The following is a 15,595-nucleotide window of genomic DNA, read 5'->3' as shown; positions in this document are numbered from 1 at the left end:
CCGTGCCCTTCTCAGCCAGCAGGATTTTTAAATGCTCAAAGTCAGGCTGGCCGGGGTGATGGCTGGCTGGCTGGCTGGTTGAACGGATGAATTCTGATAGCCAAGATCACCTCAGATTTATCCTAATGTGCATGCTGCTATTGCTGACTGACTGCATTCGTAAGCATCGATGGCAGATATATTCTTGATTTCATAGTACAGAGCAGACGATCCACAGGCTGAAAAAAGCCCTGAGGTTCTTTGTTAAAACACACGAAAAAAAATAGAGGCTTCCTCATCATTCACCTTCTGCAATAGTAGTTGTGCTGTTCAGTGCTGTCCCAAAGGGAGTAAAGGCACCCGCCTCATGAAAAAGCTGCCCTAAAGACAACAGGTCGCCTGACTACGTTATTGCTACCCACCAGGTAGCCGGCAGACTCCGGGCTGGGGGACGCGACCCCGGCGGGCAGCCCGGCTCCGCGGGTGCGCACCGCCCCTCCGCGCCCGGCCGCGGGGACCGCCTGCAAACAGCCATCGGCGCCGTCTGACCTGCGCTCACCTCCCCTTTGCCTTTCCTCATCCGCGCAAAGGTGGATCCCGGGCTGTGTTCTATTTCCAATTGATTTACAGCCTCCTCCCCAACACCCTCCCGACCCCCCCGCCCCGGCTGCGCGCTTCCAGACGCACTTTTCTGGTTGCAAACGGCGTGAGCATCAGGTGCGGGCAAGGAGGGGTGGGGGCGCCCCTACCTCCGCGGTGCTGGCCGCGGCGTGGGGAGCCCGGGGAAGGGGCTGGGTGTGCCCCGGGGCCCGGGGCCTCCGGCTCTGCCCCCCCCCCCCCCGCCCACCGCGGGGGGCGGTGGCGGCGGCCTCTCCCGCGCCGGCTCTTCCCCAGCCTCGCCGCCGCAGCAGCGGTGCAGAGGGGCCGGGGGATGCCATTCTGCTCCCCTCGCACTTCTGTGGCACAAATCTTCCTTTCTCCTCTGTCCTCCCCGCCGCCCCATAGGTGCGCTTCGGCCCCTGCCTATCCCCGCCGCTCTCCCCTTGCCCGGGCCGGGGGGTGCCGGCGCCGCGGCGCTGCGGGAGGCGGCTGCCGGCTGCCGCGGCCCTGCAGGGCCGGCTCCCGGGGCCAAGAAGGGACACTGCCCTTTCCGTCCACCCACTCCTCCTGCTTTCTTGTTTTTCGCTGAGATCATTTCAGCTTCTCTCCCTACTCCTGTTATTAATATGTTTTCCCTACTCTACTCTCCCCCCTCCCTTCCCGCCCTGGCCACTAGCCCTCCGCAACCTCGTCAAAGGGATGGGTGTTTGGGGTGGGATGTAGCTGGGGAGGAAGAGAAGCCTGAGAAAGGGACAGATTTTTCTGTCGTCTCTGGGCTGATTGGAAGAGGCAATCATTGTATCTGCGGCCAGAGGATTAGCAGCTAAACTTTTATTGCTCCCTTTTGTACGTGTGTGTGTGTGCGTGTGCGTGCGTGTGTGGGGGTGTGTAAATGGAGAAGTCGCCTCTCAAGGGGGAAAATCTTTTCAATTTCTCTTTGGCAGGTACAGTTCAAGGAGGAACACATGAGCATTTTGTCTTGTCCATGAACTGATTAGGGGAGGGGAAACGATCCCTCTCCTCTTACTCTTCCTTTCCCAGTTTTGAAATCATTCTTTCCCCACCACCGCCACCCTCCCGCCCTTCCCCTGCACTGAATGAATGGAAGAGTCTCCAGGATTTTCTTCTGCTTCTTGCCCTGGACTGGAGAAGTGAGGGGACATCTCTCTATCCTCATCCATCTCTATCTTGCTCCATCCATTCCCGAGAGGATTTCAGACGGTGCAATGTGCTTTCAGCCTCTTGCCGCTGCTACCACTTGATACGACGCTACACGCAGGCAAAGGGTTTTGCAAAAATGGATTTGTTCGATTTTAAAAGATTTCTTCTCTAATAAGGATCGCATTGCACACAAATATGACTAAATCCCCTATTTGGTAAATCTTTCTTCCCCCCACCCCTCCTCTTTGGGTTCCCTCCCGTCCGCCCCCACCCCTTCAGAGGAGCAAGCACAGGGAGCTGATGACGGACCCATTAATCCCTTCTTCAATGCATCACAAGAAGCCGAAGGGCTGGAAGTCGCTGGGCTCGGAGTCCTGCAGGAAATGCTTCGATCTGCTTTTGGTTTTGTATGAAACTGGTGACTAGGGGCTCGGCTCGCCCCGCCGCCGCCGCCGCCCGCCGGCACCTGGATGCGCGGGCCGCCGCCGCCGCCGCCTTGCCCGCCGCCGCGATGCAACGCTTATGGTGGTGCTGGTGATAGCTCGGGTGTGATGGGATTGAGCCGGCGGTGATTATTTGAAGGCGGTGAGGAAGAGCGAGTGAGAGGAAGGGCTGCTCCGCTCTGCTGTGTGTGGGCTTCGGGATTTTTTTTTTCTTCTTCTTCTTTTCCTACTTCCAATCTCTCCCCGCCACTGGAAGTCCTCCCGTATCTAAATGGAATTAGTGGAGACCGAAGCCCCTTGTGTACGGAACAGACATGACCCATGGGCGCAGCTTCTTTCACAGTGAGTATCTCCCCCTTCCCGTCCCCTCCCCGGCCGAGCTCCGCCGCCGCGCACGGGCTCCTGCCCTCCGCTGCCTCCACAACTAGCGTAATGGGACGCCCAGACCTCCGCGGCGTGGGGGTAAACTCCCCCCACGCACACACAGCACCCCCTTCCCCACCAGTCTGCGGTGCAGCGGAGGGGAGCCGGTGTCTGTCAGCGCTGTGGGGCGGGGGGCCACGCTCCTGCGGGCTGGAGGTTTTCACCTGGGCGCGACGCGTCTGATGGCTTTCGGCGTGATGGGGGAGAGAGGGGGAACGGCTCCCGCCGTCCGCGGCGATGCGGTGCAGCCCCAGCCGAGGCTCGAACCGGCGGCCCAGGGGCGAGGGGGCGCGGGGCAGCGCCGAGCGCCGCGGTGGGGGCGGCCACAGCGGGCGCGGATCCCGGAGGGCTGCGGGGCCGGGGCGGCCCCCTCGGGCGAAATCCTCCAGGAGCAGCATGGAGGCACCGAAATGTAACAATTATTTGTCGAACACGCTCCAGGGGCCTCAGGCTGCCTGGATAGGACCCCCTCTCCCGCTTCAGTTTTGCAGAGGGTTCACTCTACTGAAGGGGCTTGACGGGCCACAGTTCCTTCCAGCACCTCTGTCTACATCCACACCTGTAAAATAGCAGCGCTATGGCCAGGTGTTGCTTGTCCAACAACTCTTCGCTAGGCTAAGCCATGCCTATGCCAAATCACAGCCTCTAAAAAGCTGCCTGGCCAAGAGAGGAGTCTCTTAACGTACAGCTTGTAATGGAAAACTGCACAGATCGAAAAAGATGCCAAGATGCGTAATCAGAGTGGCACTAGAAAGCAGGATTATAATTACACTTGTGATTAGCAGGGAAAGGGGGAGGTGGAAGACAGAGACAGCACAACAAGAAATTTGGTGGAAACTTCTTTAAAATGATTCCCAAACCCAGATAATCACAATATTGTTGCCATACTGTCAAAGCTTCCCAAGTGACAGTTTTCAGAGAGTGAAGATTGCATGATTGAACTCTTTGGGGTCTTTTGTTTTTGTTTTTGTTTTGTTTTGTTTTCTCTTCTTTTCTTTTCTCTTTTCTTTTCTTTTCTTTTCTTTTCTTTTCTTTTCTTTTCTTTTCTTTTCTTTTCTTTTCTTTTCTTTTCTTTTCTTTTCTTTTCTTTTCTTTTCTTTTCTTTTCTTTTCTTTTCTTTTCTTTTCTTTTCTTTTCTTTTTCTTTTCTTTTCTTTTCTTTTCTTTTCTTTTCTTTTTTCTTTTCTTTTCTTTTCTTTTCTTTTTTCTTTTCTTTTTTTTTCTCTGTAAGAAGCACTGTTCTTCTCCTGTGGCTTGAGAAAGAAAAAGGCAAGGGGTCATAGAATAAAATGGACAGCCTTGACTGCTTAAGTAAAAAATATTGTGTTATCTTTTGCCATAAAGCCCATACTTTTAATTACTTTCTGGCAATATACAGATTTTGGTGATGCTGGTGTTAATGCCACTAAATCAAGAGGCTTTCCCTTTTTTTGAAATACGGGAGAAGTATTTCACTTCATCTATCCAAATGTTAGATATGATATGTTCAGAAAAAACTTAGTCTCTTAGCCTCTTCTTGTCTATTATATTTTATTATCAAGATTATTTTGACTCCTTATTAATAATCAGTTCTGACGTGATGATATGTAAAGCTCCCTGCTTTGGAATAACAGCTCTACGACTTGGAAGCATACTTTCTAGCGGTTACAGCTAGAATTGAAAAGATCTGTGGTTTTTCTGTCATCTTGGTAATAATATCTCTGTGACTTGGACCAACTCTCTTTACTTCTCTGAACTTTAATTTTTTCCATATAGAAAAGGAGGGAAGAGCTAATAGATAAAGGTGCTAGAAATGAACCTATAAGAATCAGATATGAACTATATTAATTGCCTAAGAAGAAACATTTCTCACATGGGGTTTGTTTGGCTGTTGTGTGTCCTATTATAGCTTCCATAAATTTGTGGGCAGAAAGAACGCCGGCAGCTGGTTCCATATTCTAACACCAATCCACCTTACACTATTGAGAAATTAGGTTTTGACTGGTGAGGATTACAGTCATAGATGCAGTATGTTCACTGCATGAAACACAGCTAAAGTAAATGAGCAACTTAGTGAATGGGCGAATCCTGCATCGCCTTCAGATTCTGACACAGCCGTCGGGCAGAATCCCAGCTAGCACGTATTTCCACAATCCATCCCTGAGGAGAGTAAGGGCATGAATGGTTCGGTAGCATTCAGATCTGAGTAGAAGATGTAATGTTCTCACTGAATGCCCATGACACAGAAGAGTTTTTAACTACCAGCTCTGCCAACATCCGTCTCTGTTAGCTGAGGGATTCAAAAAGACACAGGGGCTGTGAGCCTGACCAAGAAATAGTGAATATGCTGCCAAGCCTTCATTTTCCCAGAACTTCAGCCTTTCCCTGCTTAATAAGGTAGCCATCATCCATGCCTCAAACACTGTGTCACACGGGAAGGGTGAAAGGCATAGAAATAGAGATCTCAATGCCATCAGAATACTGGAAATAAGGAGACTGGCTTCCTTCAGGGTAAAAATTGCACACAATTTGCAGTATAAAAGCTGAAAATGATTGAAAGCACCATCTTTGAAAGGATCATTTAGGTAGATAGTTACTAGCCCATGATAACTTTTGGTGTCTCTTGGGGATAAGAAGAAGAAAGTATGCCATTCAATTACATTTGTTAAAGACCACAGGTCCACCAATTCCTCATCATAGTCAACAATACAAATGGCAGCTGATCAATCCAAAATACTCAGAATAAACACACAACTTCATCTCCACTTTAACTTCAGTGCAGTCTGGGCACTATGTCCGGGCTTAACGCCAGATTAGCTGGAGTCAAAACCCCGAGCACTCCAAGAACTGATGGAGCTGTTTTCTTATGCTCTTGCTATCCCACTTTCTCCAATAGCCGAAGAAGATACGGATGATGACAAGAAAATTCTATCATCAGTGCATGACTTCTTCATCAGGTAGCTAGCTAGTCACTTTGATCTTCCAAAGCAGTCTCATTATGACTGGCATAAGTCTTTGCCTCTTAGCCTTTTCTAGTTAAAATGTTATATTTAGAAACTCCCAGAAACTCAGGAATTATTTCCAGGTTGAAGTCCATCTGAGAAAGGTCACATTTGTTCCCAAGAGGCATAGCTGTCCTATCATGGTTGGAGATAGGAGATTTCTATTTGTAAAATGGGCTGCAGATTCACTGCAGCACAAAGCAACACCCTCTCGACAAGTCAAACAAACTAAATTAATGAGACTGTTAAGCACACACAATAATTTACTTCACTGGGGATTTGCAAATGCTTTGATGGATGTGAAGAACCCAACCCTTCACTTCTTTCATACTCCCAGTACTCACTTTCAAATTTTATTATGCCATAGGGAGAGACATTGGTGAGTCCAGTGGCACTGAAACTTAGCAGGCCTTTGTCTCCTTATGTTAAAAGCAGCCACTTTTCTATTACTGGCCCAAGTTATGATGTAAATAAATATTGGTAAAATGTTTTTCTTTAATATTAAAAAAAGAAAAAAAATAGGAGGAAACATCAGTACCTGGGGATTTTGTTTTAAACCCAAAAGATCTCCTCTTTATTTGGATACATTTACAAAGATAAATACTTACAGGGACAGATCACAAAGAAACTTGTTTATACAAAATGATAAAATTATACAATTTAAAGATGCAAGTAAACATGAAACATTTCTTTTACAGTAATTCTATTTAATTTGTATTCTTCTCAGATAGGTGTTTACAATTGATTTGATTGCAGGCACTATCACACCGTGATATCTAATGCATATTTCTCTTTCAGTTGTAGCAAGTCTAATCATCCTACACTTGTCTGGGGCAACCAAAAAAGGAACAGGTATGTAAACTTCAGACTTTTTTTTTCAGACATTATATTAGAGTCCAAAGTATGGATTTAAGTTGTTAGTTTAGTTCTTGAGATTTTTAGTAGTTCACCTACTTCCAGTGTCTGTCCTTTGTTCATTTGTTTTGAGTATTAGTGTGCCTGTACACACACAAAAACCAGTGGTTCTTTTTTAAACAAGCTAGTGACCTGATCCACAACTAGATCTAACTGAAGACCCAGCCTGACTCTAACTAAAGACTGCAAAGTGCCCCCATTTTCAAATTGGGAAATTTGGGCACTGAGCTGTCTACACTTAAGATCTTTTGGCTTGTTGAAGTAGAATTCAAAATCTGAAATGGGGTATCATGGGTGCATTTGTGCAGGGTGGGGATAGAAGGAGGTTCTTAAAAGCCTTGGATACAAAGTGTGGTGATAGCCAAGCAGGGAGAGTTGCTAAGCACAGTGTGGGTCTGAAGCTGTGTCTGAATGCTCAGTCTCTGCAGGCCTGAATTCATTTCAGGAAGTTAGGATCCGTGTCGTACTCAGTTTGGATACAGACCAGGAAGAAAGAGAAATGCTTGCAGAGCATAAGGCAGATCTCAGGTGGTTAAAATCATCCTTGGAAGGTGCCTGTCTCCCTCCACTGATCATAAGAGGGAGCCTCAAACAACTCGGCTCTACACATCAGAGGCTTAAGTTAGGTGGGACACTCCTTGGATATAGATACCTCATTCCGAGCAAAACACAGGAGTCCTCTTCGGACACCTGTGTGAGGTCTAGAACTTACTATCCTTCCTTTTAGTACCAGCCTGGGTATTTTTCCCTCTGAAGAATCCATCTTATTTAACCTACTTGTTAAAGCATGATGCCCAGGAAGTGATCATCTTCTTCAGCCTGGACAGACTCAAACCTTTGTCTCCAGGCTCTCTGCCAATGTGCAGAAAGGACTGCAAGAGTTTCAGGGCTAGGAAGAAAGAAAACAAGAAAGTCTGACTCTACTCTCTGATGATTCACCTAAGAGGAGGAAAGTTCTGGGCTGTGATTCCTGGCCTCAGAGCTATTTATTAATTTTACAGCAAACAGCAAGATAAAAATAATCTATGAACCAGAACCCAGGAGTTCCCCCGTCTATCTCTGTTCAGTGAATATAGAGTCAAGCTGCTGCAAATTTAAAACAATTCATATATTCCATCATAATTCTGTGGTTTTTATCTTGTTTTTGCAACTCTGATGTATTCCTGTATTATGGCACGTAGCTTGCTAATAGAGTACATGCTTGAGCCTTTTGAGATAATACAAGTGAGAAGATCATGTCTCCCATTTCTTGAGCACGTGCTTTCCCTACAAGGTTATTATTTAAAAAACAATATAAATGTATCTTCCCCTAGACATCCAAGCCTCTTCTCTGCTTTGAAAAAATGTTTTGAGTAGGAATTATATGTTTGTACTCCTAAAGAACAGCCTCCTTTTCCCCCAGGTCAATGATCATACTCCTAATCTCAACAGAAAAAAGGGGTCACTGACAAAAGGGACTGTTTTATTCTGTAAGAGAGTTCTAAGTGTCATAGTGACATAATAATTTGTGAGCTAATTATATAATGCTTAATGTGATCATTTCGCAGAAAAGCAAACTACTTCCGAAGGACAGAAACCAGTGCAGTGTGGAACTTGGACAAAATATGCAGAAGGAGGCATCTTCACTTCTCCCAATTACCCCAACAAGTATCCTCCTGACAGAGAGTGCGTCTACATTATAGAAGGTGACCAGCCAAAGAATCTTTATATTCTATTATCAACTGTATTAAAAAAAAACATTTTATTTTATTATATGTGAAGAGTAGGTAAAGCCTATATGATCATGCTAAATCTTCTCAAGATTCAGAGAAGCTCTATCTCTGCACTTTTTCTCTTTTTTTCTTTTTTTGTAAAGTTTAAAAATTTTGTACAGCATACCAAGAAATACTGGAAAATACTTGATTTATTTCCTGATATCACTCATAAATTAGTTCAGGTGGTAAGTATGCATGAGTCACTTAGTAATAAACACAGTATAATTTATTTCAGGATATTCAGAGAACAAATAGAACCTAAAATACTGTAACATGACAGAATAAAGAATATTTTAAAATGAGTAAAAAAAGTGAACACAGGAAATGAAAATACTTTTGACTTTCATATAAGTATTTTAAACTTGTCATAGCTGAACCAGGGATGACAAGCACAGCTAGGCAAAGTACAGTAAAGAAAGTCATACAAAAAAATCCATGTAGAGAGTTTTTAATTTCATTCATTCATTTTTAATTTCATTTCATTCAATTATGTTTCATCCAATTGCTCATGAGAAATGAAAATAAATAAAACAAAACCAAAAACAAACCCAGGAAAGAATAAACATTAACCAAACAGCTGTAAGACGCAGTTTTTAAAGAGTAGACAGTTGCAGACATGGAGGTGATGTAAGAAAAGCTAGAGGTGTGTTACAAGCAAGTTACGCGGTTTCTTTTCATCAGTCTTAGCACAACAGATGTTGAATGGATTGTTGTAAAAATGAATCTGTGGAAAGTAATAGAGATTAGATACTGTTAGAGCTTAGTAGCAGAAAAGATGAATCGGGTACAGAATGGTAAGTCACTGGAACCAAGAAGATTCATTCATGAGTTGTGAATAAATGCAGAATACAACACTGATGCTTGTTCTATCCATGTTTGGTTGGACAGAATTATTAACTACAAATGATGGAGCCAGGAATTATAGAAATATTTATTTTACTAAAGATGCAGGTAGTACCAGGAAAGATTTCCAAAGGTGTATAGCTGATTAAAATTGAATTAGCTGCTTTAGAACACCCCACTAGGCCCTTTTAGAAACCAATCTGTCTTTCCAAATCTAGTGCTGAGTTACTAAAAGAAATATATTTCATAAAAACCTTTCAGGGAAATGATGGATAGTAAATGTTGTATGTATTGTTTAGGAAAAAAAAAATCACAGCAAAATGACTGAGATCTCTGAACTCCACTTCAATGCTAGGTAAACTGACTGAAGTCAGAAGAAGTGATTGTAAATCATGGAGTCAAACCAGCCCTTTAAAGAAAATTTATGCTTGTCCAGTCTTCCCACTTGAGTCCGAAATTTAAGCAGATGTGGGGTAAACATTTAAGTTCTTTCATCATTTGGTAATTGATTTAAAATTAAAATTAAAAAAGAAGATAAATGCATAGGCTCCGTATGTACTACTTAGTTATATTTTTTGTTACACTTATGTTGCTAGATCCAGGTCTTTTTGCATATATTGATCAAATTATCTTTCTAACATTCCTGTGAGGCTGGGAAGAAGTAACCCTATTTTATCTTCAAGGATCTGAAACACAGAGACATGTTTTATAATTAAAGAGAAAGGGTGTGGAAAAAAAAAAAAAGACCATTTTTGTAAACCCTAGACCAGTATCGCAGGCCATATGGTGTTCCTCCTCTTAGTAATAAGGTGTCTGAAAGCTCTTTATTGTCTTTATTATAGTAATTAAGTACTTATAAAAATATAGTTAATAAGCTGAAAGGTGGCAAAATATGCTGTTGCAATAACCTGATTTAGAATAGCCAAATTGGAAATGTCTAAGAACTATTTACCAAGGAAAGATTTAATCAACCAACTTCTATGATGAAGATGAAATTCCACATTGACAAGTTTGGAGCGATGTATGGTAAAAAGAGTAATCTGAACTCAAGAGACATCTTGTTATATTGTATGGGAAAAATCTGGCAAAAACCAGTTGCACATATTTTCTTATGACACTGATATTTTCTGCTTCCTGTCCAGCCAAAATCAACAGTTTGGATTGCAACTAGGTATTTTAAACCCCAGCTCTATCGGTATATAATTTGATGAGAACCATGCATATTGCACAACATTTTCAGCTCTGATCTCCCTGTGTCTATTTCTACCTTCTAAGAAGATCAGGAATAGTCATGTCTGAAAAATGTCACAAGGATAAACAGAGTTGTAGTAAGATGTCTTAGCAATGATATTTTAAAAAGTGGCAGTTTTCAAAAAAAACAAAAGGAGAAACACTGAAGGACAACAAAATTATTTTGTAATTACAGTCAATTATTTATCCATATTCTTTTTACAACATATAAAAATGGCAGAAAATAATAAAGAAGGCTAGCAAGTGAAAACTTTTCCCCATATCTTTTATACTCTGTGGAACTCATTGGCATAAGATATTGACGCTAAAGGATTGCAAAAAAAAGGATTAATCATTTTACTAATAGCAATGTCTTTGAGGTCAGATAACAATCTATAGAGTGGATAATCCTTGCTAATCCAGGACATAAACATCCATTCCATTTTAGAGTAAGAGAGAAACATCTCCATATGCATCTTATTCCTATATTTATTATTGAGATTCCAATATGCTTCAAATAGCTTCTGGCTGCCGTTGAATACCAAGTACCAAACTAGGGAGTCTGTCGATACAATCCATAATAGCATTCCCACATTGCTATCTCCCCTTTGTATGTCTTAGAGAGTTCAGCATATCGGGACTGTATATACCATACTGACAGCTGTATGATGCGAGTTTAAATACATGAACCACCAGGTTCCTTCCTGCCTGCTTGCTCTCATTCCTTCATTTTTTGCTATCAAACACAATCTAGGGCAAATTCTGATGGCTTCCCTCAAACTCAATTCCTACTGACTTTAATGGACTTGAGTGAGGACTCCAGCATGTAGTGTGTTGTAATAAAATTGAATTTCATCTCATGATACAATTTTGTTCCCCACATTGTAGCTCATCTTAAATGTATGCAAGCCTTTTATCATTTCAAAATTACTTTGGTGAAGTAAAGAAGCTGGCAAAAATTGCCATGATCATAGACAGTGAGTTTTTAAAAGAGAAGAGGATTTCTGACTGCAGAGGCTTCTATCCTAGCAGTCAAAGGCGTAAGCAGATCAAACAGCTAGAAGTTTCTTTTTCTTTTCCTTTTTCTTTTCTTTTTTTTTTTTTCTTTTCTTTGATTTTAGTAGTAATGATAATTAACTATTGGAACAACTAGGAATTTTAAAGTCCAGATTGGATGCCTTTCTAAAAGCAATCCTTTAGGTCATCCAGAAGTCATGGGCTCAGTACAAAAATTATTATGCTATAGAGGAGCTTCTGGTGAATCCCATCTGCCTTTCAAAATGCATTTGTTCTTTTTTCTTTTTCAGTCTTACTGGGCATATAGAAAATGTAGGAAATAGCTGAGCGTACACATTAAATTCCCTGTTGGGCCCGATTTCACCCTTGTTTCGCATATTCATGACTCTAACCTGGCAAAATTCACAGCTGCCCGGAACAACAGCAGCAGCGGCAGCATTAGCCTTTGCCAGACTGCAGAAAATTCAGCATGTGTACTTGTCGTGGTTTAACCTGGCAGGCAGCCAAATACCACGCAGCCGCTCACTCACTCCCCCCACCCCTCCCAGCGGGACGAGGAGAGAATCGGAAGGGTAAGAGTGAGAAAAACTCGTGGGTTGAGATAAAGACAGTTTAATAGAACAGAAAAGGGAAAATAATGATAATAAATAATGATAAAATATACAAAATGAGTGATGCACAATGCAATTGCTCACCACCCGCGCTGACCGATAACCAAGTAGCGATCGGTACTTCCTGGATCACGCCTACCCTTCATATACTGAGCATGACGTCACATGGTATGGAATACCCCATTAGCCAGCTGGGCTGGCTGTCCTGATTATGTTCCCTTCCATCTTGTGTACCTAGCTCAGTCAGTAGGCACGGGAGCTGTCCTTGGACTAGGAGGGCACTTAGCAACAACTGAAAACATCAGTGTGTTATCAACATTCTTCTCATACTAAATCCAAAACACAGCACTAGGAAGAAATTTAACCCTATCCCAGCCGAAACCGGGACAGTGCTCCAAAGGGAAATTCCCACAGGAGATTTTGTAGGCGCAAAGGCTTTTGTTTGTGTTAAAAATATTTGGGAGTGGGATAGTCATACTTTACACAATATATCTTAAGAATTGGTTTGGAAATCCTTAAGTGAAATACTTGTAGGATTTTATCTATTCTTCAGTTTTTAATAATTAAATATAATCATATAATTATATATAATATATAATATATGCATAATTATATAATTATATATAATAAATATATTTAATAATTAAATATAGGTATGGACTAGAATTGCTTTACAGAGATATGAAATAAATCTTCCACTTTATATGTTTGTGGACATTTAGAGTTAGCTCTCTTGAAGGTCTTCCATGTTTTAACTAAAGACCATTAAACTCTTTAATCCTAGATATTTCACAGGTGTTAGAAAATGGACACGTACCACTGTATGAAAAAACTCTGCTGAAAGTCCTTCTGTATTTCACAGTGATTTTTGTGTTCAAAAAGTTTTCATCAAAACAAGCAAAGAATCCTCTTTTAAAAGGAGGATATAAGTGGCTTTCTTATCAATAATAGCTGGACAACCAGAAAGACCAAGGATTATTGAAAACTATTAGTACTGTAGCAGCTCAGATAGATAGGGGGTAGGTGTTGAGTTCAATGTCTCATTTCCATGCAGTCTGGTAAATTGAAACAGATTTTTCACTTAAATTCAGCTGTCAGTTACACAGTCTTAGAGGCTGATCAGAATTAAAACCTTAATTGTGTGTTTTTGCTGCAACTGTTCTTCTACCACAAGTTGGAACCCAATGCCTTTTTTTTCATTGAATATAAAATCTCCAGACAGCACTTGTGTAAGATAATTAGATGAAAAATATGACAAGACATGCAAGCATTAAGTAGTCTTTCCATGGTATTAAACATTTTTGAAGAAAGATAATTGGAAGCTAAATATGGAAGATTTTGAAGATTTGAAGTAAAATCATGTTATGAGACAGCTTCAATATATTTCATTTGGATTTGACAACAACTTTCCCTGACATTGTAGCCACATAAAAAGTTCTGAAGTTGTGAATGGGCTTTACCTGTGAATAAGGATACTAGAAATGACCACTCCATCCCTCCTTTTCTGATTAGATGGCCAGATTCCAATCCAGTCGGGAAGAATTGCACATTCTGGGCTTTTTGTTTGTTTGGTTTGTTTTGTTTTTCTGTAGCTATACATACATTATTATTAGTCATTATTCTGGACTTGTTCTCGATGTATTTCTGTAAGTTTTACTGTGACCACATTCGCACAGACTTTGTTGCAGAAGATGTGGCACAAGATGTATACAATACCTGCTTGTTTTAGCTTGTGTTTGGCAAAGAAACCCTCTGCTAAAGCCACATTATAAGTCCAAAGCAATACCTTTTTCGCTAAAAGGACGTTAAAGGTGGGAGTTTGAATTGTGTGTTTTCATCCCTTATGGTCATTTCCAGGACGATTTCAATAATTTTGTTTCTTAGGTAGATTACTGCAAACAAAACCTTTAACCTTTTACTGCAAACAAAACATTTAACCTTTGACTCTAAATATTGTACAAGATGAAGCACAGAGGAGCATTTAAAAGCACATGATGAAAAGGTACATGGATGCATGTACAGCACCCCTTCCTCCCTTTGCCCAATCTTTTGTGATCATCACAGTCCTCACAGTTACAGAAACACAAAGTGTTGCATTCCTCAGGAGAGTTAGGAGAAAGGACCTCATCCTGTTTGGACTAGCTTGCAGAGCAGGCTGAGACACAGGCAGTACCTATACTAATACCTAAAACAGGTCAGGAAATGTTCACTGGCCTTAAGGCTGACAGGCACAATCACACATGTACAGATTAACTCGTTTCACCTTCCCAGTCAAGAGTACAAATACAAACTTCTTGCTGTGAGTGGTTCTTAACTGATGCGAACCACCACATCATGCCTGAGAACGGGTTTTGGCAGTTCTGACTGGCATGGCCAAAATGATGCCAGGAGGTGATTTTAACATTTACGGACTGTGAACAGTCAGTGGTCCAGCCCCCAAACTCATTCCCCAGCTTTGTTTTATTCAGCAGTGGAGAAATGGTGCTAATGAAGAGTCAGTTTGTTCTTAAAGTGGAGCAGCCTCTACACATGGGAACTTTGGGGGAAGGTAGAAACTCTTTCCTGAGCGCTCCTTGAGCTGCTGTGATTCTCTCTGATCCTCTAGCAAGAACTGAGCTTCACTAGGAGAAGCCTTGTCTTGACTTTGTTGAAAAATAAATAAAAGCAGAGAAGAATAAACTATAGCAATATTCTGATCGTAAAACTAGTGTGCAATGTGAGATTCAGAATGCTACATGGAGGTTGTGGAAATTGTGCAGTTTATTCTCACGCCATGCTTTCACTGAGTCAATAGATCTCATGCGTAACTCTGTAGGCCTGATTTTCTTTTACCCACAAAGACTCCTTTTATATTATGATGAAGCTATAATTGGGTTTAGGGCTCCTTTTCAACACCAAAATCACATCAAATGACTGAGCTATAACTCAGAGGGGGCCTTATACCCATTTTTATCATATGTTACATGAGTCTTGGATTCAGAGAAGACCTGTTAAGGGTTTAACTATGGGCCAGCACTTTGTAAGCCTCCTCTTGGTATGAAATAGAGTAGTGAAGGCCTAACACAGGAAGTTTACAAAGGACAAATGTGTTACGTTAATGGCGTAAACCATTTTTGAAGCAGGTATCTCTTTGTTGCCATGGAAAATAGAGCAGCCATACACTGTGGTATGATGCTGTCTGACATCAATAACAATACTAGCAGAATTCATCTTCATATCTAGTTTGCAACATTAAAACATTACAGTAAAACTTTAGATAGGTTAATAGTATAATATTTGAATAGTGACTATATAAGATTTTCAAGCCTTAATGAGCATTAAGATTACCTAAAGCATTGTCAGGGTGGAGTTTCTGATACCTGACTCGGCAGTCCCTAGGTGAATGATGAGTCGTTCTCAACAAATCTCCTTAAATGGAATAAGAGCATATAAAATATGATGCCAGATTGAAAGGTGCTGATTGCTCTCTTCTGCCCAAGTACTGCTTAGTTAAGTTTAAATCAATATTTGTTATAAATATGTGAAGTCAAGGGAGGAACATCTGAATAAAATTAATCGATGATGTCTTCCAGTTATTCAGTCTTTTACTGTAATCTAAAAGATCTACTTTGGTCTTCAAACCTCACCAATGATAACATT

The 15,595-nt window shown here is 41.7% G+C and overlaps 1 protein-coding gene across 1 annotated transcript in view; it reads left to right on the top strand.

Moving 5' to 3' along the window:
- The first annotated feature begins 1,993 nt into the window (after positions 1–1,993).
- NETO1 (neuropilin and tolloid like 1) overlaps positions 1,994–15,595 on the top strand; it is a 73,683-nt gene continuing 60,081 nt past the window's right edge. The window contains exons 1-3 of the mRNA XM_075142177.1: positions 1,994–2,525; positions 6,385–6,438; positions 8,049–8,186. Of these exons, the coding sequence (XP_074998278.1) occupies positions 2,498–2,525; positions 6,385–6,438; positions 8,049–8,186 (220 nt within the window). The 5' untranslated portion in view covers positions 1,994–2,497. The remainder of the gene's footprint in view (positions 2,526–6,384; positions 6,439–8,048; positions 8,187–15,595) is intronic.

Source organism: Calonectris borealis, chromosome 2 (assembly GCF_964195595.1).
Source record: "Calonectris borealis chromosome 2, bCalBor7.hap1.2, whole genome shotgun sequence".
NCBI lineage: Eukaryota > Metazoa > Chordata > Aves > Procellariiformes > Procellariidae > Calonectris > Calonectris borealis.
This window is presented reverse-complemented; position numbering and strand designations above follow the sequence as displayed.